The sequence below is a fragment of the Falco rusticolus genome, chromosome 4 (genome assembly GCF_015220075.1).
Source record: "Falco rusticolus isolate bFalRus1 chromosome 4, bFalRus1.pri, whole genome shotgun sequence".
NCBI lineage: Eukaryota > Metazoa > Chordata > Aves > Falconiformes > Falconidae > Falco > Falco rusticolus.
In genome coordinates, this window is record NC_051190.1 from 65,277,640 (window position 1) to 65,304,426 (window position 26,787).

At 36.1% G+C, this 26,787-nt stretch overlaps 1 protein-coding gene across 4 annotated transcripts in view; it reads left to right on the forward strand.

Moving 5' to 3' along the window:
• The window catches only part of CUL2 (cullin 2), a 52,466-nt gene that overhangs the window by 15,570 nt on the left and 10,109 nt on the right, over window positions 1–26,787 (forward strand). For 3 of the 4 annotated variants that reach the window (XM_037384066.1, XM_037384065.1, XM_037384067.1), the window contains exons 5-18: window positions 2,810–2,915; window positions 7,667–7,749; window positions 10,511–10,597; window positions 13,594–13,690; window positions 13,784–13,894; window positions 15,135–15,297; window positions 16,457–16,581; window positions 18,141–18,248; window positions 20,413–20,472; window positions 20,858–20,986; window positions 21,093–21,179; window positions 21,677–21,829; window positions 22,225–22,302; window positions 26,486–26,552. In XM_037384066.1, the coding sequence (XP_037239963.1) occupies window positions 2,810–2,915; window positions 7,667–7,749; window positions 10,511–10,597; window positions 13,594–13,690; window positions 13,784–13,894; window positions 15,135–15,297; window positions 16,457–16,581; window positions 18,141–18,248; window positions 20,413–20,472; window positions 20,858–20,986; window positions 21,093–21,179; window positions 21,677–21,829; window positions 22,225–22,302; window positions 26,486–26,552 (1,454 nt within the window). The remainder of the gene's footprint in view (window positions 1–2,809; window positions 2,916–7,666; window positions 7,750–10,510; window positions 10,598–13,593; window positions 13,691–13,783; window positions 13,895–15,134; window positions 15,298–16,456; window positions 16,582–18,140; window positions 18,249–20,412; window positions 20,473–20,857; window positions 20,987–21,092; window positions 21,180–21,676; window positions 21,830–22,224; window positions 22,303–26,485; window positions 26,553–26,787) is intronic. The other variant, XM_037384068.1, reaches the window with a different exon arrangement.

A 26,787-nucleotide genomic window follows, 5' to 3' on the forward strand; every position in this document is an offset into this window, starting at 1 on the left:
AACATAAGAAAATGACCAGTAGCTGATTTGAGACAGATACGCTCTTAGGTTCATTACATTTAAGCTAGATTTCGCAATGTCTATTTTGCCAACACTAATACTTGTTTCTTATCCAGGAGTATGTAATTCAAACTACTAAAACCAAATAAAACATTAAAAGAAAAAAAAATATACATCTAATCCTTCTGTCAGGACTTTGAAAAGTCTGTTGTGTCTGTGCCCCATTCTCCCCCGTCAAGGACACTGTGGGCTGTTGAGATGTGGCATTGCTTTGGGAGTGTAGTCACTGTGTTAGTCTGTGGTTAGAGTAGTGTCCTTGGTTGATCTAAAAGTATGAAATACATGGAAGTTACCAGGTAATCTGTCCCAATAATTAGCTACCCTTCTGATTGTTAAATTAGTTTTTTTGCTAAATTCCTTGTAAAAGAACTTACCTTTTGTTTTGCTAAATTAACAAGTCCTTTATGTCTGAAAAAGTTTGCCACAAAAATATTCATGTACCGGATGTTTTCATGATGTTGTTAATTTACATGGGATGCTGTCTTCCAAATGCCACTGTAAAGTAGGTATTTGTTTTGAATAAGTCTTGTAACACTCTTCTGAATTCCAAACTTTTTACCTTCTTTCTGGAGTGGAAGGTTGGTGGGTGTGTTTTGAGGTTTGGTACCAAAAAGTGTATTGCTTTGCTAATACCATGAAAGTAAACAAGTTTTAATTTTCTCATTTTGTTTGCCATTTTCCTCATCAGATACTAAAGTGTAAGTCTGCACAGGTGAACTCTCAAGTAATTGGGCCTGAGCTGTGTGATCAAGTATTTCAGATTTTCACCTGAAAGTTTTACCATAAGGGCAGCAAGAGTCTGTGGGTTATTTTATGGTATTATCAATTCATGCCCAATTCTTGTCTCCACAGTAAGTTACAAGTAAACCTTACGGATTGTCTTGTGAAAGTAAGAAATCGAGATGAAGTATTTAAAGTAGTAATTCAAGGTGGAAAATAGTTGATCGCTTCAGTGGAGGAATTGATTTGAATTACACTGTTCACACATCCTTTGCAGTTACTTGCTTATGCTTGCTTCTGGAAATTGATGGTAAAAGTAGGACAGCGGGAGAGGAAATATGGGCAAATTTGGTTTTGGTTTTGAGGCAGTGTGGTAGAGCTCTTGCCACAAATGCTTCTGCCTGCCTGCTTCTTGCCACCCTCTTTTTTTCTTGAATCAGGTAGGTCTTTGCAGGGATACCCAATCTAGATTAAACTTGCTTATTTACTTGTAGCTACATGAGCTTTAAGATGGATCAGTTGCCCGATCTGGATTTGTTGAGAAGGCATGTACTGATGGAAGAGAGGGAGTGAATGAGGAGAGCATAGGGCTTTCCTTTTTGGCAAGCTTAACAGGAAAAAGCAGAATGGCAGTTGCTGGCTTTGTTCTCATGGCAGGGGTAGGAAATATCATCAAGGACCATGCTTGCTTAGGGCTTGTGTCCCAGCTATTCTGGATGTCCATACAAGTTTTATATGAAATGGCGGGCCGGTAGCCTTCTGCACAGACTTGCATTTACAATTTATGATGGTTATTTATTGATGGTTGCAGAGCATTTTACAGTATTCTGTAAGACTCTGGAGTCTGAAAGTAGGTTAGGCCACTGTATTCCAGTTTGTCACCACTGCACTATCACAAGTCTTCCTTCTTTGGACTCTGTGGTGTCCTAAATACTTTCAAGTTCACAGGTTTCCATAGTGTGTTTCTCCTTTTCGTCTTTGCTTGTCATTTGTATTCCTGCCTGAAGTATTGAGGCATCACTAGTCTGGTGCAGCCTCTGAACCCTGAATCTCTTAAAGCACTTCAGTAATCTGGCTCTCTTCAGTGTCTGAAACTGAGCATCCCAAAACTGCTAGTTGGATCAGAATTTTTTTAAAAAATCCGTTACCTCCTTTAAGCACTAACACAACAAATACAAGTGCAGTTATAAATGGTGCTATAATTTTGTTTCCCGTTTACTGGGGAAAGAGGAGGAGATTGGTTTGGTTTAAAAAAGCTACTGTATTTCTTTTAAGGGAATACTGAGAATTAAGAGGGACATTTTATCAGGTCTTGTGCAGAAACCTTTGTCTGTTATTTACAAAACCTATGCATACAATAGTAAATATTAAAATAAAAAAGCATTTGTAACATTTCTTCTTTATAATTGTTAATTAAAATATTTTCTGCAAATTCTTATATTTAAAATTTGCAATACAGCTGTTTGCTAGTTGTCATGACCTGAGTAAAGCATCACAACTGACAAAAATTGGTCCTGTGAAAATTGACACTATTTTTGTGTTTTAGTCTGAGAAATGCAAAATAATAAACAGTACAGGTAGAAGAAAATACATTTTACTTAAAAATATCTGATACTCAGGAATGTTTTTCTATCATTAAAAATTAGCTACTTTCACTCAACTAGTCAACCGCTCAGAATTTAGCAGTTATCTTGCATATGCATGTATGAATAATATGGTAGTATATGTTGAAAGGTTGGATTCTTCCACAAGTATATTGCACACCAAGAAAATGCTGACAGTGATGTATCAGGCTACTGTGTGATATGTCAGTTGCTAACACTACTGTTTTAATATGATGTAAGGTCTCTTAAATTAGAAGTCATTTATATTTTAAGAATTTCCTGCAGATAACCAATGCCACTGGTTAAAAGAGGTTATCTTTTGTGATGTGGAAGATATTCTACAATTCCATATTTTTAAAAAAAACCAAAAAAACCTACAACACCTTAACTTCTGCCTGTTTTGATTAGAATATCTTTTTCTATAGGTACCTCAACACACAGTTTATTAAGAAGAACAAATTGACTGAAGCTGATCTTCAGTATGGTTATGGCGGGGTGGATATGAACGAACCATTGATGGAAATAGGAGAGGTAGGTATCTCTGAAAGTGGTAGAGGATATAAATTACGTCCAGAAGTGCCACAAGTTCAGCTTTGTCCTCTTAAGTTTTGACTTTCCTGTCATAGAGAAAATGAATAGCTAAATATGGTAGAAGTTACAAGCACTGAAACCTTTGTAAAATGAAATTACGGTTTTGATGTATAAAAACAGTGATCCAAGGCAGAGGGTGGGGGCACAAGCAAATATGAAAACTATTGGAGAACTTCAGTTTAAAATGTGGTAATAGATACCACTTTGCAAAAAAAAAAACAACCCTTTGCCTTATTAGGTGACACTTCTGTCTAGAAAACACTTGGAAGAAGCAGTACTTTTGTTTCTGGAAACCCTTGAAATAGTATCTTTAGGCTTCTATTTCTTGATGTTGCAAAGTGTAACAGCTTTTTTTGAGATTAGTCTTCTGTACATCTTATTTTCTAATGCAAGCAGTTTTGTACTGCTATTGTAGAAACTTGGATAGAGATTTTAAAAAAAAAGTAGACATTCTTTGTACAGAAGTGTAACGTACAGAAGGTTTATCTTTAAAAAAAATAATTTGGGGCAAGCACAAGGATGTTAACACAGTTACTAGTGTACATTGGAGAGTAATTTTTAAATACCTGTAAAATGGAAAAAAGTCAGCAGATACCACCCTGTGCACTTTGACTATGCAGAAGTGAAGTATACATAGTTTCTGTCACTTCATGATTATTCTTACCATTAAATATGGAAAGAAACATGAAAAGATAGTTTTACAGTAAAAAAACCCAACACCTTTCAAGTTTTTCAAAACATAGTTTCAGTATGACTTTAAGAAGATTTTGAAAACACCTTTTCAATCTCAGTCAGAGCAAACCCACAATCCTGAATACAGTTGAGCAGAAACTTTTCTTTTGAATGCTTGTCTTTGTATGTATACACACTGCTAGCTGGGGAATTAATTTTATTCTGTCATTATTTGTAGTGGTGTATTGATTTTTTCCTTTGCTCTGTACATTTGCCTTTTTCCTTTAAAAGTGAAGTGAACACTTCTCTTTTGGTTTGGAAAGCTAGAGAAAATACATTCTTAATGTCAGAACTCGAGCTGTCAGTGATTACTGTTCTAGCTGTTTGATGTCATTGATTTAAGTAAGAAGTCTCTGCTGCCTTTAGTGAAGAGTAAGGAGAGACTGCAGTGCATGAAGAAGCATCTTCTGTGCTTCTGACTCAGATATCCAGCTGCTGAAGACAGCACTGCCAGCTGGGATTGCTAATCCTCTGACAGGTTGGGAATGGGCTCAAAAAAACACCAGAAATGTGATATACTTAAGGCAGTTCAGGTAATTGTTCTTCCCTTGTCTACCTGTGCTGTCTCTGAGGCTTGCTAATTAGTGGCATCTGTAAAGGCTTATCAAGATTGGAAGTGCATGTTGCTTCCGTGTTTGTGGTATCTTCAAAATGGCATAAATCTTATTCCTTATTTCCTGAGACTGAGATTTAGCTGAGTTCGTTTCCACAATTGTCGGGAGGCATCCTTAGCTCTGTGTGAATGACTGTTCAGCTGCTCTGGGGGCTGGGAATAGGTCTGGGCTTGTTCTTGGCACTGGGTGATGCTGATGCGTTAGTGAGTTCTCTCCTTGTTTCAGTGTGCTACTCTGTTCTGAGGTATTACCCAAAGGGTGGTAATGACAACTTTTATCCATAGATTTCTGCCCTAGGATATGTTCATTGGTAAACAACAAACTGTAGACCTGATAATTCAGCTTTTTGGAGTTTCTCATTTTCCTTATGTTTAAGGAATCATAAGGGGGGGTGGAAGGACAATGATGCACACTTCTTCTTAAAGCTCCCCCGCAGCTGTTTCTAGGATGGTACAACCATAGCTCATCATTTGGGCAGGTTATGGCGAGGGTCAAGATTCTTGAACTGTAGTTGGCAGCCTTTGGTCTTTGAAGATGTTTGGATGATTATGATGTCTGGAATGCTACTAATGACTTTCATTATCTCACACCCCAAGACTTCTTTCATTTCTCTTTGTCAAATACTGTCTTAGTAAGCTGTAGTAGTAGTGGGAGCTAAATTTTTGATCTTGAGACAGTAAAGTTAATCCCAGTTCACTAGTGGTATAGAATTAGCTTTATGGCCTGAAAAGGAATAGAGACTTGAGTCCTACTCTCAAGTAGTTCAATAAATTAATTGCAGTGCTGCTTTTGGTAAATTCATTGCCTCAGAAATAAAAGTAGTTCACATTTCTTGACCTGTAAGGCACTCGCCAAGTTTATCAAATCTTTTTGTTTTGAAAGCATTTTCTCTTTTGTTATGGTTCCTGTTTAGGATTCTATCTTTCATTCTTTGGATTGCACTAGGGGTTTTGGAAAAGTCTTTCAGTTGTTCACCTCTTTAGAATGGAAGGAATTATCATTTATCCCTTTTTAGATGACTGAGATGATCATGCTTCTGGGTAGATAAAGGACAGAAGTTACAGAAATAACGCCCAGTGTTTGTAGATGCAGAACTGTACTGTCTATGTGCTGAAGCTTCTGTCTCAGTGTCACTCCTGTGCGCTAATGAAACTTTGTGAGCTTTTCAGTAATCTTAAACGAGTACGTGCTTGCTTAGTTCTTCTGGGGTGTGTAACAGTAGGTATATAGTAGAGACTGGAGGTGCGTATGTGACGTGTGTGGGCATGGCTTCAAACAGTTTATCATCCTGATAAGTGTTCCAGACATTCAGTAATTGTATTAAGAGAAATACAGGATGAGATCAGTTGATGAAACTAGTATGCCAGTGCTTGCAAGAGATTTATTTTTCTTTCCGTATGTTATGAATGTGTGGTGAAGGATACTGTTTTTCTGGGTTGAGCCCGTATCATTATTTTCAGAGTTCTGAGTTTTCAGTGACTGTATGGGAGCCCTGAGCTAGGAGGTAGTTAAAGTGTGCATTCTGTGTTTTTTTACCCCATCATGGGGCAACAGATTCTCGAAAATGAAGGAAACTACCATGTTCTGTATTGTCAATCCAGTGGAGAAGGAAGATCAGTTTTCTCCTCAAGGAGAAAAAAAGTCTCTAGAACTAATACGTCAAGTTGCTGGATTGACCAGTCTGTAGCTTACTTGACAAGAAAATTCCGACAGGCAACTTGAAGCTGTTTCAGACTGGTAGATCTTAAGTGAGAGGGACTATGCTAGAGACCACATTGCAGAATAGAATTGCCTGAGATGGTCCCCTTCACCTCAGTCACAACATGTGTCAGTCTTTTTTTTTTTTTTTTTTTTTTTTTACTTTTTTCTTTCTTCCCCCTGCCCCTCTCCAGAGCTAGCTTCTTTCAGCATTCTCTGCTGGATGAGCTCCTGATGTCTTAGGGAAACTGTTTTCCTCTAACTGTTCTGCTACTATTGTCTACAAGGCAAGACAGTGAAAATCACTCCCAAGACAACTTTGATTTCAAAATGTTATCTGTCTTTTGATTTATAAGCAAACCTCTTCTCTGAACCTGCTTATGATACAGTTGGGTCAGCTTTAGCTCCTAGACTCTTGTACTCTGTATTACTGCACGGGTGTTGGAGAGCCGTGACAGAGCAAGTTCATCTGTCTGCCCTTCAAAAGGAACATTTATTTCACAAAGTGGATTAGATCAGATACCTAGTCAATAGCTAAATGCCTACTTTCATTTAAAACACACTCAATCAATATTTTAATTTTTGCAGCTAGGAGTCTATTAGTTGTGTCAAAACTTTATTAGCAATATTCCCTCTGTCATCACTGATTTTGATAATTTCCTTTTTTTCCCCAGTCTACGACTCACTATTAGGTGTTCTTAGAGGTTGCAGCTGTGTGTGGCTATTCCCTCCATCTGAGGGATCACATTATCCACTTGGGCTTTAAATCTGACTTTGACTTAAGTGTAAAAACTCCTTTTGAATGATTGCAGTTGTGTTTTTACAGGTGGTATGTTTTGGTAGCAATTACTTCACCCACAACAGTTTGAGATACTTGAGTCTATTTGACTGATCCCTCTAATCATATATTAGTAATAGGGTGACCTATCCCTAATATGAAGGTGATTTGAGTTCCATTTAAGTCAAATATTATCTTCTCAGTGACTTTGCGTAAGCTGTATATATCTTAGTTTGAAGATGTTCACTGTGTGTTTGATATAGAAGGGTTCTTTATCTTTGATTCTGACCTCTGACAAATTGGCCAAGAGACATTCCCTTTTGCTAGCTGAGGCTTATTTTTGCTATCATTTTTAGAAATACCGATGTCTGTACACATTCAAACACTTCAGGTAGAAAGACATGTTACTTACCTATTGCTGTGCAGATTTTTGTTTAAATGTACACTGAAAACCTGCCCTTGTAACCAACTTGCTTAGGGTCCTTATGTACATTTGAGAATCCTTGACAGAGTGGAACCAAGGAATAAATCGGTCCTATTAGATGTGTGGGAAGAATGCAGACTGGAAAGCATGCATTCAGACACTGCATGACTAGAAATTCTGTCTGACACTGCAAGAGTACAGGTCTGTGTGATTTTCATCCAAATGCAGTCAGATGGTCTAGAAGAAAGATGCTGAAATAATATATCAATACATTGATAAATCGGAGAGATGTGAAGCAAACAATAATTTTAAAAGGAGACAGAAGAGGGTATCCGACCATTTCATTTTTGAAATACTGAATGGGGAATTGTATCATCTTTAGTTTTGTTTTGGGGTTTTTTTTGGTATTTTTTTATTGATGTAAACTTGTGTTGTGTCTTGACAGCTAGCTCTTGATATGTGGAGAAAATTAATGATTGAGCCACTGCAGGCCATCCTTATTCGGATGCTCCTCCGAGAAATAAAAAAGTGAGTGCTTGAATATTTTTTTGCTTTTACACGAGGGGGGGGGGGGGGTATTGCACTTTTTTACACTGAAAAGTCTGGGGATGCCAATCAAACTTTTTAATGGTTTTTTTGAAGGTAGCATTGTAACTTATGATGATGATCTATCAGCCTTTCTTGTTGTGGCTATATATTTGTGGTTTGCATGTGTAGAAAGAGTCTGAAAAGGAAATGGTTAATTCACTGTTACCTGAGGGTCGTGATCTTTCTGTTTCAGCAACCCTTTTTATCAATGGGATTGGGGAGTAGTTGGAATAATTCTCCAGGTCCCATAGGATACCTTTTGCCTTTTTTTTCCACCTGATGCTGACCGCGTATGGCTTCTGTGCCATCACTAAACTGAAGGACCAGGGCTTATGCAAAGATTCTGGCCAAAGCCAGAAAAGCTATGTTGCTTTGCATGGGGACCCAAAAGAGTTCTTGCTTCTCTGTAAGGAAAGCGAAGCATCTGGGTTTCTGTTGTTCAGATGAGTGACTTCATTTAACATTTTTGGTGCCTTGCTTGAATGAAATGGAAATAAATATTATTTTTTTTTTCACTTGGAGGGAATTTATTATTTTATTTCTGAATATCTTTGTTACTTTTAAACAAAGACCCTGGTAGTTACAGGACTTGGGCTTCTTAAGTTTTGATTCAAAAGCTTTATACTGTTTAGCTTCTAAAGGATCTTTTTATATATGAATAAACGGAAATTTTGAAATATACTACAGACCTTGTGTGTAGTTGTAAGTTCCATTGGTTTCTATGCTTTTACTACTGTTAAGGGTAGCTCTGGAGTTGCCCAGTGACTGGGTGGGGGTTTTTAAAGTGATTGCATGCCTGACTCAGTGTAGGTGAACTGGGATAGTGAGGTAATTTGGCTGATCAAAGTTTCTTTGCTGTGCACGTGGTCAGAAAAAAAAAAAAGCTGTATTTAGAATGCATTAAAAAAGGATATTTTAATATTAAATTTTGTTTTTCCTTCCTGAATTAAATTTTTGATGACTAAGTAACTGACATGATGTGTCTCTCAGATGGTATCTCTGGAATCAGAAAGTATTTATTTGCTTTGAGTTGTTGAACCGTGCTTCCTTTGTAACCAGTGCTAATACTGCTTTATCCATATGTTTACTATAACAATTTATTTTTACTAAATTCATGGTGAAGAAAATTCTGCTTTGATACATCGAGCACGGTGACCCTGAAGACTCATTTTGGTCAATCTGTATATTTACTTGTGGGTGGGAGTGGAAATCTGTTAAAACCTTTATCAAGAGACATCCGATACCTTTTAAAAGTAATGGTATGTGTTTACCTTGAGGCTGATGACAGACCTCGCAAGGATATTTAGATCAAGACTGTCGCTGGCTCTGTGGGTTATTAGATCTTGAGCCTGTAACAAGTTGACGTTGTTATTAAACCATTTAGAAAGTTCTAAATAAAACTTGAGTCATTGTCTCTAATGGTTGGGTCTGGATTTTCCCCCCCCTCAGTTATTAAGGATTCTTCTGTTTGATCTCAAAAGTTAACTCAACTCCGTTTCTCAAAATACACATCTAACAATATTAACTGTGTTCTACCCACTTTGTGATCTGCATATAATGTAGTGAACTATGTAAGAGAGACTTCTTATTATAGCTGTTCTTCGTGGTATCATGAAATGTAGGACTTACTATGGGTATTCTGAAGATGGTCTTTGCATGTATCTGTAGGCTTCTTGCTGTCCTTTACTGTGATTCTACTGGTTAATACAGTTTGTAAGAGGCAATGTTAAAGACGCTGTTGCAAACAACTCTTAAAAGTCTTTTAGCATTGAGCTCAGCAATGCGGGAATTAATCAGGGTCTTTGAAGAAGTGGATATCAATGAGTTAAATCTACCAGAGGTGCAAGATTATGCATGGGAAGATTATTACCTAAAAAACTTAATAAAATTACTAATACATGTATATACTTAGAAACTTCTTGATTAGATTCCTTGTGTAGTACTTAAGTGTACATATGGTTCTATTTATTAAAATGTTATACAAAAAAATTGAAATTTAAATAGGTGGAACAGTTGAACTTCTTTTAACCAGAAGATTTTGTTTAGTATACGGTGATATGTGGAGTTGATAACCAACATTATTGTCAACTGGTTGCCTATAAAACCATGTTTATTATTGTACTGGAAAAGTTAGGGAGAGCAGAGCCACAGATTTTGCTTTCAGGTTTTATTTTAGCAATGTGTTTAACTGGAATTTGAAAGACTTCTGACTAAAATCTTGAGCACGTTGACTTTTTAGAAGTTACAGACTTGTGTGATACACTATACATTACAGTTGACAACAAGCTTTTTTGGTATATGGCAGTGAAGAACTACAAGAGTGACTTGTGGTTCAGCTGAACAAGATGGCTAAACTGATCTAAGAGTTTGCTGATGCCAAAAAGGAGCAGGCTGTGCTCTGCTACTTTCTTGTGCTGAATTTGGTGCTCATCTTATTAGCGGTTGCACTGCCTCACTATGACAGAAAACCATCTTGGTTAATATTTCTCTAGATTGGCATGATGAGTCAGTTCAGCAAAGCATTAGATGAGTGCCAAAGCAATGCAAGAGAGATACAGAGGCCTGTGACTGAGCAAAAGGGAGCAGGATTAGTTACCTTGAACAGCAGAAAATTGGTAAATCACTTAAGCTTGTCTGTGTCTGACTGCACTCCTTTTTATATAGTTCTGTATATAACACACTTTCTTCCCCCTCCCTCTAGCCCAAGCACTCCTCCTACAAGGCAAGCTGAATATCAACTTATGCATTTTTGTTTCAACACAACAGGAAGCCGACAAGATCTCGAATTGTGAGAAAATTCATCTATGAAATTCTTAAACAGAAATAATTTGGAAATTATTCAGGTGCTATCTCAAATGACAGTGTGATTAGAACAGACTAACCAGGAGAGGCTTCTCTAGTAAAGATAACTAACACTTTCTAACTAACTGACCCTGTTCTTGTCAAAGCTGATAATTTATTTCTACCATTTGTTTGGAAGGAAAGCTATTGGAAGTTAACTTTTTAGGAAGTGTTCAAAATGGGCTCTTCTAGTTCACAGTGAATTCTGTAGTTAAGTGGTGTTGATAGGCCATTGGTCTGACACAGCAGAGCACTTCTTCTGAATGATGAAATCTTCTCAGTGAATACAGTATTTATTATTGTGTCTTAAACTTTAAATCTATTTTATGGGGCTGTAGAATTACGCTGTACAATAAGTATTAAACTTCACTGTTAGCTTCACTCTTAAGGCAGGAACAAGATGGAGTTAATATAAACTGGCACAACTTCCTTGAGCTTGTTTTCTGTAGCTTTCTCCATTTCTTTTGAAAAAAGAAACTCATCATCCAGATTAGTGGAACTTGTGTTTCTAGTGCTTTATCTTTTTGTCCAGATTCCCCACCAAACATCATCATTCCCTTCTACCCTCCCAAGATGTCCTGTGACATCCGTGCTTCAAACTGTGCAGCAGCTGCTCTGTAGCTGTATGTGTCCATATTGCTTGCTGACTACTGCCAAGAAGGAAAATGCAGACTTAAGAATTCCACCTCGGTGGGGTCACCAATTTCTCTCATCGTAGTTTGGGAGATGCTTTTACTGCTATAGCTTTCCTGAAAGCCATCCTTGAAAATTATGTCAAATTTTGTTGAAACTAGCCATTTGCATTACAAATTGTTGGGAGCAGTGCCATTGGTGTAAATAAAAACCTGAATATGCTGCCAAAGCAGACAAGGCTGGTTCTGTGCTGTCTTCCTTTTCGTCTATCGCCTTCATGCTGTTGACCTCTGCTTCAAAAGCCTGTCTTCCGCCTTACAGCTCTTCCACGGAGTGTCTCCCTCCTGCACTTTTACAGCTTTTTCCTAATGATTTACTGATCTTTGAATCCCTTGAGCCTGACTTTGCTGCCCCTTCTCCTCCTGCATCTGCATGGGCTAAGGTCTGTGAAGTGGCCTGTGAACCGAGCAGAGGGGATCTGAGTCTTCATCTGTTATTACAGTAATGCTTCTTGTGTTTGTGTCACCAGTATCTTTCCAGGTCCAGCCCACGTGCTAGAGGTGGACTGGATGGTTCCCTGTTTTGTAATATGCTTAACTTTTAGTTACATAGCTTCCTGCACTCCATGACATCGTGCTGTGTTCACCGGCTGCATACATCCTGCAACTTAATCATGCTCCTGGGTCCCTCCAGGGTGGAGCTGGGTCCAGGCACTGGGTCTGGTATTAGACTTATTCCCTTCTGTGTCTTGCTGCTGCCTCTGCCATCATATAATCAGACCCAGCAGAGGGATGCTGGCAAGATTACAAGGTGTGATTACATGTACCCAAACCCAAATTTATTCCGTTGTTCCAGCTACCACAGCCAGAGGAAACCTTCCTTTCCCCCGGGGTGGGTGGGGGTGTGTGTGTGTAAATCAGACCATCCCTGCTAAAGCAGTTACCATTAGGTTAACTCACTTGTAACAGGTGACCAAGCTGCATAAACCATACAATGACTGCTTGTAATCTGTTAGAGAGCTAGTTCTTTCCACCCATCATGAGCTTAAGTTTTCGGATCTTAGGACACAGTAGTATTTAAAAGCAGTACACACCGTTAACAGTGCTGTGAACATATGGTCTGGTGTATGTAATTTAGTAACTGCTGGTGTGGCTGTCCTGGTAAACCTCCCTAGCTCATGGGCATCTGGAGTTTTTATCAATTCCAAATCAAAATCAATTAAATTAGCAAAATTATTTTCCCCTGATTCCACCCCAGCCTAGATGGATATATTGTAATGTTTGAGTTTGAAGTATTTTTTCTGGCTTTACTTTTTTTTCCCTTTTTATTTTTTTTTTTTTAAATCACTCAAGTAATTGACTCTCTTATACCAACGTGAGTTTCTAATGGAGAACTTGTTTTGTCTTTTCAGTGCAGGCTGGGTAAAGTAGAAGTTCTTATTCTATCCCTATATATGTATGTACATGTACACATGTGTTTTAAAAAGTAAAACCTTTGAAATTACAACTGCTGATGCTTAAATATACTTTTGTAAATCATATTTTAGTCCTATTTAACACCTTAGGAGTTAAGGAATATTTTTTACTTCTTCGTAAAGTGTATGTGCAAGTGGTCTTTTTTAGAACAGTTCATGTTTTAAAAGTCTCTGCTGCTCTGAGTGTGGGTCTGTTACTTCCAGTCTTTGCAAAGGAGTACACGCTAATGTTTTTAGCATGTAAAAACACTTGTTTCAATTACTTTTGTTTTCAACCAAATATTTTCTTTATTTGAACTTTTTCCTTAGAAGCTGGAATGAACTGGAAGACATAAAGTTTTCCTTTTCCAGTGTATCATTAAAAATTGAGACAATGCACCAAGTATGTTATTTGTTCCACTTCATATCTACATGTTGAATAGTAGATAATAAAATAGTATGCTGCTTGGTGTGATGCTGGCAAAAATGATTTTAATTTTTTTTTGGAGGGGGTGGGAGTTTGAAGGTAATATATTTAATTGGATGTAACTTATTGTAACTATTCAAGTACTTGCTTACAGTATTTGGAATACTTATATCTTTAGCAAACACTGGGAAATTTCATGACCTGCAAATGCTTTTTATGATAGTTTATGAATTGCTTTCTCAACAATTTAAAAGTATAGGAAAGAAAGAGGAGTGCACTTTTTATTTTAAGATTAATCTTCTTCAATTTTACCAATTTAAGCAGAGGAATTTACTGGAAAATGTTTTCATCCGATTTTATTTCATTCAGCTATTAGATGAGTTACACTAGATACCTACATTCTCATTAATATTTCCTTTGCCTATTTCAGTGATCGCTGTGGAGAAGACCCAAACCAGAAAGTAATCCATGGGGTTATTAACTCCTTTGTTCATGTTGAACAGTATAAGAAAAAATTCCCCCTAAAGGTAGATAAATGTTTCTGATTTACGTTTGTAATTTTGAATGTTAATCTAGTGTATGCATTATTTGTACTTTAAAAAAAATATCTCCCTTTTTAGTTTTATCAGGAAATATTTGAGTGTCCTTTTCTGAATGAAACAGGGGAGTATTATAAACAAGAAGCTTCAAATTTATTGCAAGAGTCAAATTGCTCACAATACATGGAGAAGGTAAGAGATTCTTCTGTACACATGTAATAACTAAAATCTGGTATTATAATTAACTGATGATACGTGTTTTCCTGTACAGTTCCCATAGTTGTTCTTTTTTGTGTGCTTTCATGCAGTTTAAACTATGCGTTTTGTTGGCATGAGTATAAACTACAAACCTTGCCTATGGATGGACTGTCAGCTTCAAAATATTTCATAATAAACGATAACTCGATTGCATGAAAAGTAGAAATAAATAAAGACAACCCCCAAAATGTGTATCAGGTTGATCTGTATTGCTTCCTTATTTTTCTTCTGTTTGTAGTAGTATATCAATGTAATGCTTAAAGAAGACTACATAGTAGAGTTGTTACAGAGCATTGTTAAAAATTACATACTCTGAGATGGATTTTTTTTTTTGTGGTGTACGAAGGCAGGTTGTGATTAAATTACTGGTAATTCTTATACCTTGCTTGAGAAGGCAAAGATTAATACAGGACTAGGAGTCAATCATTGGTGCTATACTGTCCACACTAACAAGATGGAAGAGTTGAGGAGAAGGCTGTGAGATCGCTTTTAACCATAAGGAGCATATGCTAATGGTTGCACACCTGAGGTAAAATTCAGGGACAAGCTAAGACTTCAATTAAACCAAAAGAAATGAATGCAGATTCATTTTGTCTATCATAAGCAGTTTGTAGCTGCACTACTCTTCCTCTGCTCCCCTTATAATTACTGGATATAAGTGCTTTTCAGTCAGTTTTCATATGACTTAATATATGATAATGCCTATTTCCCTCATTGAAGTTATAAAGAGAGTTTTTATTAGTAGCTCAGATGTACTCCTGTGTCTTTTGAGCAGATGTTTACATACAAGCAGATGGGTTTGGAACAGTAAAGTGATTCTTACATAAACAGGTATTGTGGTAAAACCTCCTCAGAAAAGAGTAAATATGGTAGAAGAAATTGGAGAAGACCTGTTACAAAGCTGAAGGGAGAAATAAATCGTGACAACTATTGAGTTCTATTAGACATCGAGTAGTAACTGAGCTTGGTCAGTACTCAGAACAGAAGATTGCACTAATTCAGTGACAGCCTGATTCAAAAGAACAAATCTAATCTTTCAGGATCCTGGGCAAGTTCTTTAACGTTGTTACTTATTCATGTATCTCATTCTACATACATACAACTGTTGTATGTGCATGGTTCTATATTGGTTGTTAGCATCTCATCAGCTCTCAGTTTAAACACTTGTCTGTAGGTTTTAGGTAGATTAAAAGATGAAGAAATGCGGTGTCGGAAATACTTGCATCCCAGCTCATATGGCAAAGTGATTCATGAATGCCAACAGAGAATGGTAGCTGATCACTTGCAGTTTCTACATGCAGAATGTCACAATATTATCAGACAAGAGAAAAGAAGTGGTAAGTCTCAATGGTCACAAACGCATGAAGTGGGTTTTGTGTCATTCATTTAGCATTGCAATTTACTATCTTTATTCAATGACCTATGTGCTTAAGCATTTTCAACTAATAGCTGTTACTTATCTAGAAAGCCCAATTAAACCCTGAATGACATTTTAATTTTACCACATAATTCATTTTCATTTTCCCAAATACAGAGTCAAAACCTTCTTGCTGTTAACAACTCTTCTTTCAGCCAATACTCTTTCTCTTTCCTTGTCTTAGTCGGCTTAAAAACACACTGAAGTCCTGTGTCCTGTAGAATTGATCATATTTTATGCTTGTGTTTTCATTTGTAAACCAATGGTTCTGTCTTTACAGATTCCTTCGTCATCATTTGACAGGTCAGGATTATAAAGTATTTTGGCTTCTTTTCATAGCCACTTTTTATTGTCCTGAATCTTTTGTGACCTCCCTTCCCAAATTCTTTTTACAGAAGCAGATGCTCTTAGAACTACATACCCTGCCCAACTAAAAAAATTATGCATCCCGATGACTACATACCTTTTAACCTTGAAAGAATGTTTATTTTTGTGTGGAAGATAGTATCCGTTATGTGAAAAAAATTACTTTTCACAGTTAAATTGTATCTAATAAGTGTTCAATTTCCAGAGAGTTCTGTAAATTTGATCAGAGCCGAGATTCTTTTTTTTGGCCAAAAAACCACCAACCATAAAAATAGCAGCTGCTTATTTATGGCTTTTCTAACCTGAGAAAAATTTCAAGCCACCACTGGAGGAAAACTGTGGTCAAGTCAATATGATAGCTAAATTGATTTTGGTTGGCTGGTGCTAAGGGAGGTTTAAGGAGGCCAAGGATTAAAAGAAACTGGCACAATACTTTTCCATACTAGCCTACCTCTCCTCTTGGAGTCTCTCCTAAATAAGCAATACTGAACGAGTGAGGTAGTCACAATGGCAGTACTCAGTAAATTACTGATATTAGCCCTACCCCTTCTTTTTGCTTTTGTCAGTGATCCAGTGTATGTTAATTTTTTTTTTTCAAAACAGTTGGTCATGTTTCAGTCTTTGAAAAGTTCTGTGTGAAGTTATGATACTAAATTAAGTGTTGATTTTTAGTGTTTCTAAGCATATTCTATAAAAATGTATCTCTGTTACAGACATGGCAAATATGTATACTCTACTTCGTGCTGTGTCAAGTGGTTTACCTCATATGATTCAGGAACTACAAAACCATATCCGTGATGAGGGCCTTAGAGCAACCAGCAATCTTTCTCAGGAAAATGTGAGTTTTCTCAGGCAGCTGAAATCACCTATTTGATTAACATTCCTGATTAAATGTTTACCCTTTTCTTTTTAGTCTATTCTGTTTTTTTTTTAACTTTGTCTATATGAAATTGGTTTGGAACATTATGGATAAATTGTAGCTTCTAATCAGCACGCTTAGCTGTGCAACACATATCTATCCTGAGAGTTGATTGTTGTGATCTAACCAGAAACTACTACAGCTAGATATTTCTCATTGTTGTTTGTTTAATGCTGTCATGGCAAGTGGGTCCTTTTGTTCCATGTATGTATTTTTTCCCTCAATTTCTCTAAGTCAGTGACATTTGCTGTTCTGGTATGTTAGAAACCAATGATTCCATTTAGTTTAATTATATGTTATTTGTAGGACTTGACATCCTGTCCTGATTTCAGTGTGGTGTTTTTCACTAATAGCTTTGTAGTCTCATATTTTCATGTAATTCCTGAAAATACTGTAGCTTAATTATTTTACTGAAGTGTGTTAAACTTTCTTCAGTTCATATGTATTTAAATTACTCAATTCCATTTTTGTTCCTCTAGCATTGCTGCTCAGAAACAAATTGGCATTACATTTGTACATGTATACATCTTACTGTCTAGATCTGTGCTCACTTTAGGATGGTGACTTCAGCCATCCAGTGTTTCTGTCTGTAATACTACGTAGATATGAACTGTTGTAAATTCCCTTTCTTATTGCCCAGGAGTGCTTACTTTTCTGTACATGACTCCTGTGTGCATACTGAAAATGGGCTGAAGTCTCTAGTAGTATAGTTTGCTTTCATGTTATTTGCAAATTTCAAACTAACAGTGTCTACCCAGGGAAGTGAATGCAGAGCCAGGAGAATGATGAAAATTCACAAACTTAGGTAGATAAATTAAAGATGTGAAATACTTGTTCCACTGTGTGGATTAAGTACTTTGTCTTCAAAACATTTTTAATGTGTGACCTGAGAATGCACTTGGGGAGTCATGTGATGCAGGCAGTGCCTTGCACACTGTTACATTGCTGCCTGCCAGCTTGTCTGTGTAAAGGCCGCCTCTAATTCTTATTAGCTGTTTCTATACAAAATGTTACACTGAAATGGGGCACACTAGATTTGATTGGTAACCGTCCTATGTGGGAAAAATCAAAGGGTTTTTTTTGTCTTGAAGTCAGTGTGTAGGGGAAGCAGCAACAGTTTACTTATTTCAGGAGCTTTTTGGCTTGGTTGCTGTATTTCCATGTTAGCGTTAATGACTTTTGAAAGGGCTGAGGATTTTAGGGTATAGTGGAAAAGATTAGACAACATGAAAGCAGCATAGACTCAAACCTATGTTTGGTAGCAGGACTTTTCATTTCCAAAACATGCTGAAGCACAGTAGTGTAAGTGTACAACAGTGCAGAATCAATCCTCTCAAAGACTTAATCAATATGATTTTAACTTTTACCAAAAAGAATAATTAGGGAAAGGTGTACAACTACTGTAGGTATGCTTGTGTGTGCAGGCAATACTACTTTTCTCATTAACTTGCTTTCTGTTTTATCTACTTTTTTTTTAGATGCCAACTCAGTTTGTGGAGTCAGTTTTGGAAGTACATAGTAAATTTGTTCAACTCATCAATACTGTTTTGAATGGTGATCAACACTTTATGAGTGCCCTTGACAAGGTAACTTTTACCTAAGTTAAAAAAACATTGGACAACAAAATATGGGACCCTGTTACAGGCTCACTAAAATTCTTCAGGGCATCAACACATACTCAAAGATAGAGTTCTTATGCAGTTTTTCTAGTTAAGAAATGCAGTGGCACAAAAGACAGTCTGGTGTTAGGGGAAAAGGTGGTCAAAGGAAACCATTCTAATACTGAAACGTTTTCTGAAAGAGAGGTCTGTCCACCATAATTAAAACATAAAAATGGAGCTGACCCATTTAATGTAGAACTAAGTGCAGATAATAAATATACAAATTGTGGGGTTTGGAAAGTTTGGTAACTCTTAACATGTGTTTGAAATTTAATTTGCTTGCTGCCATAATGTTTGAACTCTGAATGCTGTTAGTATTACTTAGAATCTTTGTTACAAGTTGAAGCAAGTTAGCTACAGAGAATATCTGGAAACTTCCGTTACTTCAGTCGCTGTCACAATAGGCAAGTTTTTGCAGGAGAGAACTGCACTTAAAGTTAAATAAGCCTGTTGAGGGAGAGAGGCATGCTGCTCTTTTCTTTGAAATGCCATGAAGGTATTTAAGATAACAGTTCTAATTGTTACAAATAATAATAATAACAATAATAGTAATATTAGTTGTTAAATTCTGCAACACATGCCTGGGCTCTTGAGGGACTGAGTGGTTCCTCCTAAAACGTACTTGGTTTTGATCTAATCCATTTGTTAATTTCACATTCTTTCCCATATATCCTTTTATCTTTTTCCTAGAGAATGCACTTAGTACTATCCTATCTATGGTTTCCTTTCATAGTATGCGTGCATACATTTCATTGCTCTTTTGTGGCATTTACAGTAATTGCAGTTTTTAGTTAGGGTCATGGTCTAAGCTTTGATAATTTTCAGCCAAGGTGAATCTGGAAAGACATAGTGATGAAGATACCGGTAACATCAATAGTATTTACCCATCTGTATTTGTGATATTGATAAAATAAATATTTTAGTATTTCAAAACATACACTTATTTCAGTACCCTAATACATTTCTGTCTCAGTTGTAATTAATGTCATGTACCAGAAGGTGTAGTAGTAGGAGATTGATAGCTGCGTTTGCTGGCACATAGGCAACGTACTTTTTCCTTAAATACATCAGTTTTTCACTTCAGTGATCTTTATTACAATAAATGTTTAAAATCTTAATCTGCTGTCAGTTTTTCATCATGGATATAAAAACTGCTATTGTTGCCTCCAGTGTAATTGCAAAAGACTGTTCTAAGCTTCAAAGAGTTTCATGTTTCTTGTCAAGTCATGCATTCCTTTCTCACAGGGATTCTAGGGACCTGTTATCAACAATTGAAATGTTGACGCATTGTACAAGAAAGTTGCTTGTCAGTTCTTCTTTACAATAATCGTTTCCTTCCATAGAAGGAACTATTAATTCCTAGGAGCTATGGTCATGCAATATTTTCGGATCAGTATTAGTTTAAAATGTTAATTTGTGTGATATGTAGTTTAGAAACTAATCTCAATGATTTTGATATCTGTTTATTTCCATTTCTAAACTGCTGTTCTCTCCTTCCTTTTCTTTTTCATTATATTCAGGTTTTCTTCAGCTACGGTATTTTTTTGTACTACACTGCTCTGAATTTCCACTTTCAACAGTATTTTTTCTCTTTATTGAAAAATCCAATAACCGCAAGTTCTTTCCATTTTTTGCTGTTGGGAGCACACCATATGTAGAGCACATATCTTGAGCTGAAAAACATGTAAACTGCTGTTGGTATACTGCTTGATCTGCAATTATTCCTCAGTTTCTTTCCATCTGTACTTTTGGACCATATATATTGTGGTATACCAAGATCTTCATACTTTTACAATTAAGTTTCTACTCAGAACTTAATTTGTTCTTCTGCTTTTTGCAATTAACTTCTGTTCCTTTACTCTTTCCACTTTTACTTAAATCTCAACTTAAAAATTTTCAGCACACAAATTCTCAGAGAGCAGTGGTTCAAACACTTTTATTCATTGTTTCTTTTTTGATTCCCTTTTGTGTAGTTCAGTTTTATAGGCTCTGAGATCGTGTTTGCCCTGAACAATTTTTGATTTCTTCAAATTTCATAAAAGTTTCAAGTCATTTACATTTTTCCTCTTTGCTCTGTGTTCCTATGTAGGCTTTGACATCAGTAGTTAACTATAGGGAGCCCAAGTCGATCTGCAAAGCACCTGAGTTGGTAAGTGATACTTATTGTAAAAAGTAATAATAATTTTGTGTAACTGTCAAACAGATTGGCATAGGGCCCATCACATGAATATCTGTTTCTCACACTAAGTCAGCCTCAGGTGTGTATTTCAGCAGTCATAAATAACCTATATGCATGTTTTGTGTGTGTACAAAATTGGTACAATTGTAATTTTTGATAAATAATTTGTATTTTCTGTGCATGTAGTATGTATTGTTTACCTATGAATACAGCCCTTGTAATAGAACATGAGACTGTAGGCTGTGACTTATTTCATGTATTAACTTTTGTGTAGAAGTTTGGAATACCTTGGCATACATTTGTTCTCAAGCTTGACAAGTAGGTTTGGGTTTGTTTTTTCTTTTTTTAACTTGAGCTGGCCAAGTACTGTGACAACTTGTTGAAGAAGTCAGCAAAAGGAATGACAGAGAATGAAGTAGAAGACAAGCTTACAAGTTTCATTACTGTTTTCAAATACATTGATGACAAAGATGTATTCCAAAAGGTAACTTCTGATACTCAGAAAATGTTAAAATGTTGCGCTTAAAGTATACTTGAAGAATGTGGTTATGCTTTTGAAAATCCTCATATCTGATTTTTTTTAAATGCAGTTCTATGCCAGAATGTTGGCAAAAAGATTAATTCATGGTTTGTCTATGTCTATGGATTCTGAAGAAGCCATGATTAATAAACTAAAGGTAATGTAATAATTCTTCTAATGCAGAATAAACGTACATAGGTGTATGTAATGTTGACTGGGAGCAGCAGAGGGTGCCAGAGATTACATAGCAATTAGTAGATCCTGTTTCCAGTAGCTGAAAAGAAAAACTAATTTCTTGATCAAGTTATCACCTAGGCATTTGAGATTTTTATGAGATTTTGAGTACGTCTATTAAGTGTGTTTAAATAATTCATGCTTTACATTATAGAAGTATCAAGGAATACCATAAAATAGCTCTGTCTTTCTGTACGTTCATTTATATGAACAATTATTTTATGAAATTGAAAGTGAAACTAAAATAAATCTGATAATTTTCTTTTAAATGTTTGTTTTCTATTGTAACTAATGTTCTCTGTAAATATTATAACAACACTTCTGCTGACTAGATTTTCATATTTTTGGTAATGAATGGGCATAATATTATATAATAAGTACAGTTTTCACTGTGAAACCTGTTACAATCTTTCTTCACAGCAAGCCTGTGGTTATGAATTTACCAGCAAGCTCCACCGGATGTATACAGACATGAGTGTTAGTGCTGATCTCAACAATAAATTCAACAACTTCATCAAAAACCAGGACACAATTATAGATTTGGGAATTAGTTTTCAGATATATGTTCTACAGGTACTAATGTATGTTTATTACTGTTGAGTTATTTGTACTTAATTTTTGTGTTTTGATAACAAGCGAACAAGTTTTCTAACGGAATACTTCTCATATGGAAACTGACACCTTGTGATCATTGTAGAATAATTTATTTTCCTAGTGTTTCTTTTGAAAATTAACCCACTAGCACACTAAACAATAGTGATGTAAAATGCCTTGTGTTCTTGTCTCGAATTAATACCTCAGTGGGGCACGCATAATGAGAGTTAAAAAATGAGCGGTAGAACTCCTGGTTTAAAGTGGTTGTCTGATGACATAGTATACACTATAGACCTGTTCAATAGTGTTATTTTTTTCTTCATGTATATGCTGTATGAAAATGTTAATGCTTTTATTTTTCCCAATACCTTTAGGCTGGTGCATGGCCTCTAACTCAGGCTCCTTCTTCTACATTTGCAATTCCTCAGGAACTGGAAAAAAGTGTACAGATGGTAGGTTAGTAGGAGGCTTCTTGTAAATGTGTGGAAAATGTAAAATAACTCCAAATAAAAGGTCATCAACAGAGAAAAACCTGAGCTGCTTCATTTTCTTTGTTAATCATGGCTATCCTGTTTGCAGTCCATATGAAATTTGGAAGGGTCGCCCAAATGACTTACTGAATTTATGTATCTATTTGCATAGCTTTTCTTTTTTCACATCTGTCTTCTACACTTCATGATTGATGAGGGAGATAATAAATAAAATCAAATGAACTGGGTTGTTTCTTAGCTTTAAAACAGATTCCTAATATTTAGATAAAAGAAGATTTTGTTTCTAATACTAAATCTGAACAGATTTAATAGCAGATTAAAATGCACATACAGGTCTCTTGTCCTGTATTTCATAGGAGCCATTCAAAATCAAGCTTTCTTCTTTATGAATTCTCAAAGCAGTAGAAGTTTTACTTTAGTCAAATATTCTCTTTTTATGTCATTATTTTTGCTTTGTAGAGATGCAATATTTTATTACTGTTTATTATATTATTGTGTTCCAAATGTTACGTGTACAATGTTTGCGTTAAAATACAGAATGTGTGTGTTGATCTTTGCTAAAGTGTATTTAATGGTGAAATACATTTTAGGCAATAAAAATTTCATATTACTGGACATAACAGATTTTTTTAAAGCAGTTTTTATACCTTAAATTGCTGTCTGATGTAAATTATAATGACAAATTTTTGTTTCTGTGGTGAAGGAGCTTTCCCATGTATTGCTACTAAGTACTAGAACTATTTATTCTGCTTTTATTTCCAGTGTCTTAAGTGGCAGTTGGTTATAGCAATGTAATAATTTACTTTCCAACCCATACTATGGGATCCACAGAAGGTGATTAATGACATTTTGCTGTTGTTAGTGGTTGTAAAATAGGAGTATTGTCAGTTGTGCCTCAGTTGGAATATTGTTATCTACTTGCCTATCAGAAGCAGCTCAGAGTCTGGGTTGCTTGCCTAACTTCGCTGTTCTGCCACTTGAAAGGAGCAAACTTACTCATGTGTCACCTAGCTAGAATTAATGTGCTAAATTAAAATTCCCTGAGGAAACAGAACATGACCTTGTGGAGTCTTTGAAAGATTGACAATGTCAGTCTTTACTGTCAGATTTCATCATTTGACCCATGAATGAAAGTTATCTCAGGATTCTGGCCAGGATTTAGAAAGGAAACAACATTTTGCAATTGCACTCCAAAGTATGGCAGTACCTCTGTAACCGGGCAAAGTGTTTAACAGCTTTTTCAGGCTCTGAGACTGCTGGAGCTTCTGTAACTACGTATTTATTTGAATGGTATATAAATACTAGGTTTGATACTATGTAAGCTTATGTGTGGAAAACCACCTGATTCTTAAAGAGGTCAAAATTGCCTCTTGCATTTTCCTTCGATGTTAACCAGAGTTGCCAGAGCAAGTGAGAGTAAGCCAAATTGATATGTACAGAGTGTTGGCTACATGGTGTTTAGGGAGGTTTGATCCCATTTTAAGGAATAGTTCTTTGAATCTGTTTAAGTTTTTCTCATTACCAGAAAGTAGTTAGACCTTAGATTAGGTTTTGTCTGCAAGCCATATTTTCTTTCTTTTGGATAGGAAGTATGAACGCAAAATCTCTCATTTTATTAAAAAAAAACAAAAACAAAAAACCAAACCCAACCTTACATACTAAAACTAAGGTTTAGCAGACACTTGCCCATAGTATTGTCAGATTTGTTCCTCTTGGCTATAGGGCTAATATGTATGATTAAGATTTATATTTGAATTTTTCTGTTGGATTTTCAGCAAAATTTCAGTCATTTTCAGAGGACAGCCAAAAGAATGCCATAGCTACTAGAATGCTACTGAAAAATCCCCATTTTTATATTTCTCCTTACAAGCAAAATGATCAGATTCTTGTATTACATATGTTAAAATAAAATCTTGATTTTTACAAGCCTTGCAGAAAACTTTCACTTTAGTCTTTTTCCTGCATGTCAGAGTAACTTTCCTGCATCATTTTAGCCCACAGAATAAGTAAGCTGGAAGCCATGTCCTCAAAAGATTATTTTTTTTTTTTCTAAAATGTTCTGGAATATCTTTAATTGTTCTTCAAAATCCACTGCTTCATTTCATCTCCTAGGGCTTTTTCTTACTCTCTATTGCGTGCTCATTTCCAGGAATGTACCTGCTAGTTTCCAGGAATGACAGGAAGGGTGCGTTATATAAAATACAAGATTGATTTTGTGCTTCTGTATAAATTTGATTTTTCTTATCACAGTCTGCAGATCACTTATGCCCTTCCTTCTCTTATTCTCCGTTAGTGAAAACAACATTTACATGTACATAAATACACCTTTGAAAGAATCTTCTAGGAATTACATTCCTAGAGTCTTCTGGAAAGTGGTCTCATTTACAGTGACCAAACTTGTGCACTGTAGTGCCACATTTTAAACTGCATAGCTGATTTTCACTTGCACAAAACAAAAAACTTCATTTCTTAAAGAGGAGGGGAATTTTAAAGTTGTTTTTAAGACCTTTTCTTGATTAGAGATTTTTTTTTTTCATATTCCTGTTCTCCTATTATATTTGTTTGTCTTTGTATAGCTTCAGTATCGGGGGAAAAAAAAACACTTTCCAGAATGATTGATATAGCATTTCTCATAATGACAAGAAATTCATGTAAAAATCAAAAAAAGATGGAAGAAATTAGCATTACTACTAATGCCAATTTTGCATATAGCATTTTTAAAATACTGATTTTGAGGGGATGCTTCAGGTTTTGGGGTGTCGGCACAGCTTTGAAAAGTTATTTCCTAAATCATAAATGTGTTCTTTGTGAAAATAGGTTTTGGAAGGTTTCAACAGAAATTTGAGGATCTGTAGTCAGTTCCTGATTTGGAGATGTTTACAAATTGTGTAGATGTGTCTAGAACGAAACCCAAATTGGAAGGTGGCAAAAATTGGGCCTACTTTCAAACTTGCTCTTTTGGAATTCCCACTAAAAATATGTTCAGGAATGTAAGATGAGTTTTGGCATGAAAGTCAGTATGTAGCTGACAGTGGGAAATACATGTTAACTGAAAGTTTATGCTTTTGAAGGATGTTGTTAAAAAAATAGGTAAAACTTATTTTCTGAATTTATTTTAAATAGGATATCAAAGTCATGGAATCATAGAATCATTTAGGTTGGAAAAGACCTTTGGGATCATCAAGTCCAACTGTTAACTCAGGACTTCAAGTCCATCACTAAATCACATCTGTGTGTTTTTTTAAACACCTCCAGGGATGGTGCTTCCTCCACCTCTCTGGGCAGTCTGTTCCAGTTTTTCCTAATATCCAATCTAAAACTCCTCTGGTGCGACCTGAGGCAGTTTCCTCTTGTCCTGTCACTTGTTACCTGGGAGAAGAGACGGACCCCACCTGCCTACAGCCTCCTGTCAGGGAGTTGTAGAGAGCAACAAGGTCCCCCCTGAGCCTCCTCTTCTCCAGGCTAAACAACCCCAGTTCCCTCAGCTGTTCCTCATCAGACTTGTGCTCCAGACCTTCACCAGCCCCGTTGCCCGTCTCTGGACATGCTCCAGCACCACCATGTCTTTCTTGCAGTGAGGGGCCCAAACCTGAACACAGGGATTGAGGTGCGGCCTCACCAGTGCCCAGTACAGGGGGACAATCACTGCCGTTTGTCCTGCTGGCCAGACTGTTTCAGATACAAGCCAGGATGCTGTTGGCCTTATTGGCCAATATAGATTGATTTCAACAAGGTGAAAAAAAAAAAAATGCGCTTGTTTTTATATTGAAATGGAAGGAACAGCATAATAAAACCTAACAAGATTGATTGCTAAAACCTCCTAGAAATGCTTTTAAATGCAGAAGAATTGATACTACTTTGGAACACGGTTTAACTACAGTATTTTATGCTTTGAGATTATGAATGTGTCAACAATCTTTTTGATTTAGTCATCAAGTGATAATATATGTTCAAATAGTTTAGTAGAAGACTGATGTTCAGTCATCACCTGTCTTCTAAAGGAAAATGCTGTATTGAATTGATCTGCAATGTTTGCATCCAATATGGTGAATGTAAAACCGGTATTCACTGCGACAGTAGTGTGATAATAAACTATTGTAAGTAGTTATATGTTTGGCTAATTGAAGTTCATTTTGTTTTACAGTTTGAATTATTTTACAGTCAGCATTTTAGTGGAAGGAAGCTTACTTGGTTACATTATCTTTGTACAGGTAAAAAAAGTGCTTTGCTAAACTTATGCTCTATACAACTGACAGTTATTTGTTAGAAGGGCTTTTCAAATGGCAACAGACTTTGAGGTTGGAAAGTCAATTGACTGACTTTACCTTATAAATTCATTGAATATTTGCTGCTTAGTATTTCCAGAATTTGTTTTGTAAACTTGTGTGTGTTTTCTGTGATATATTAAATACAAGAAAAACCAGAGTTTTACATTCCTAACTATAA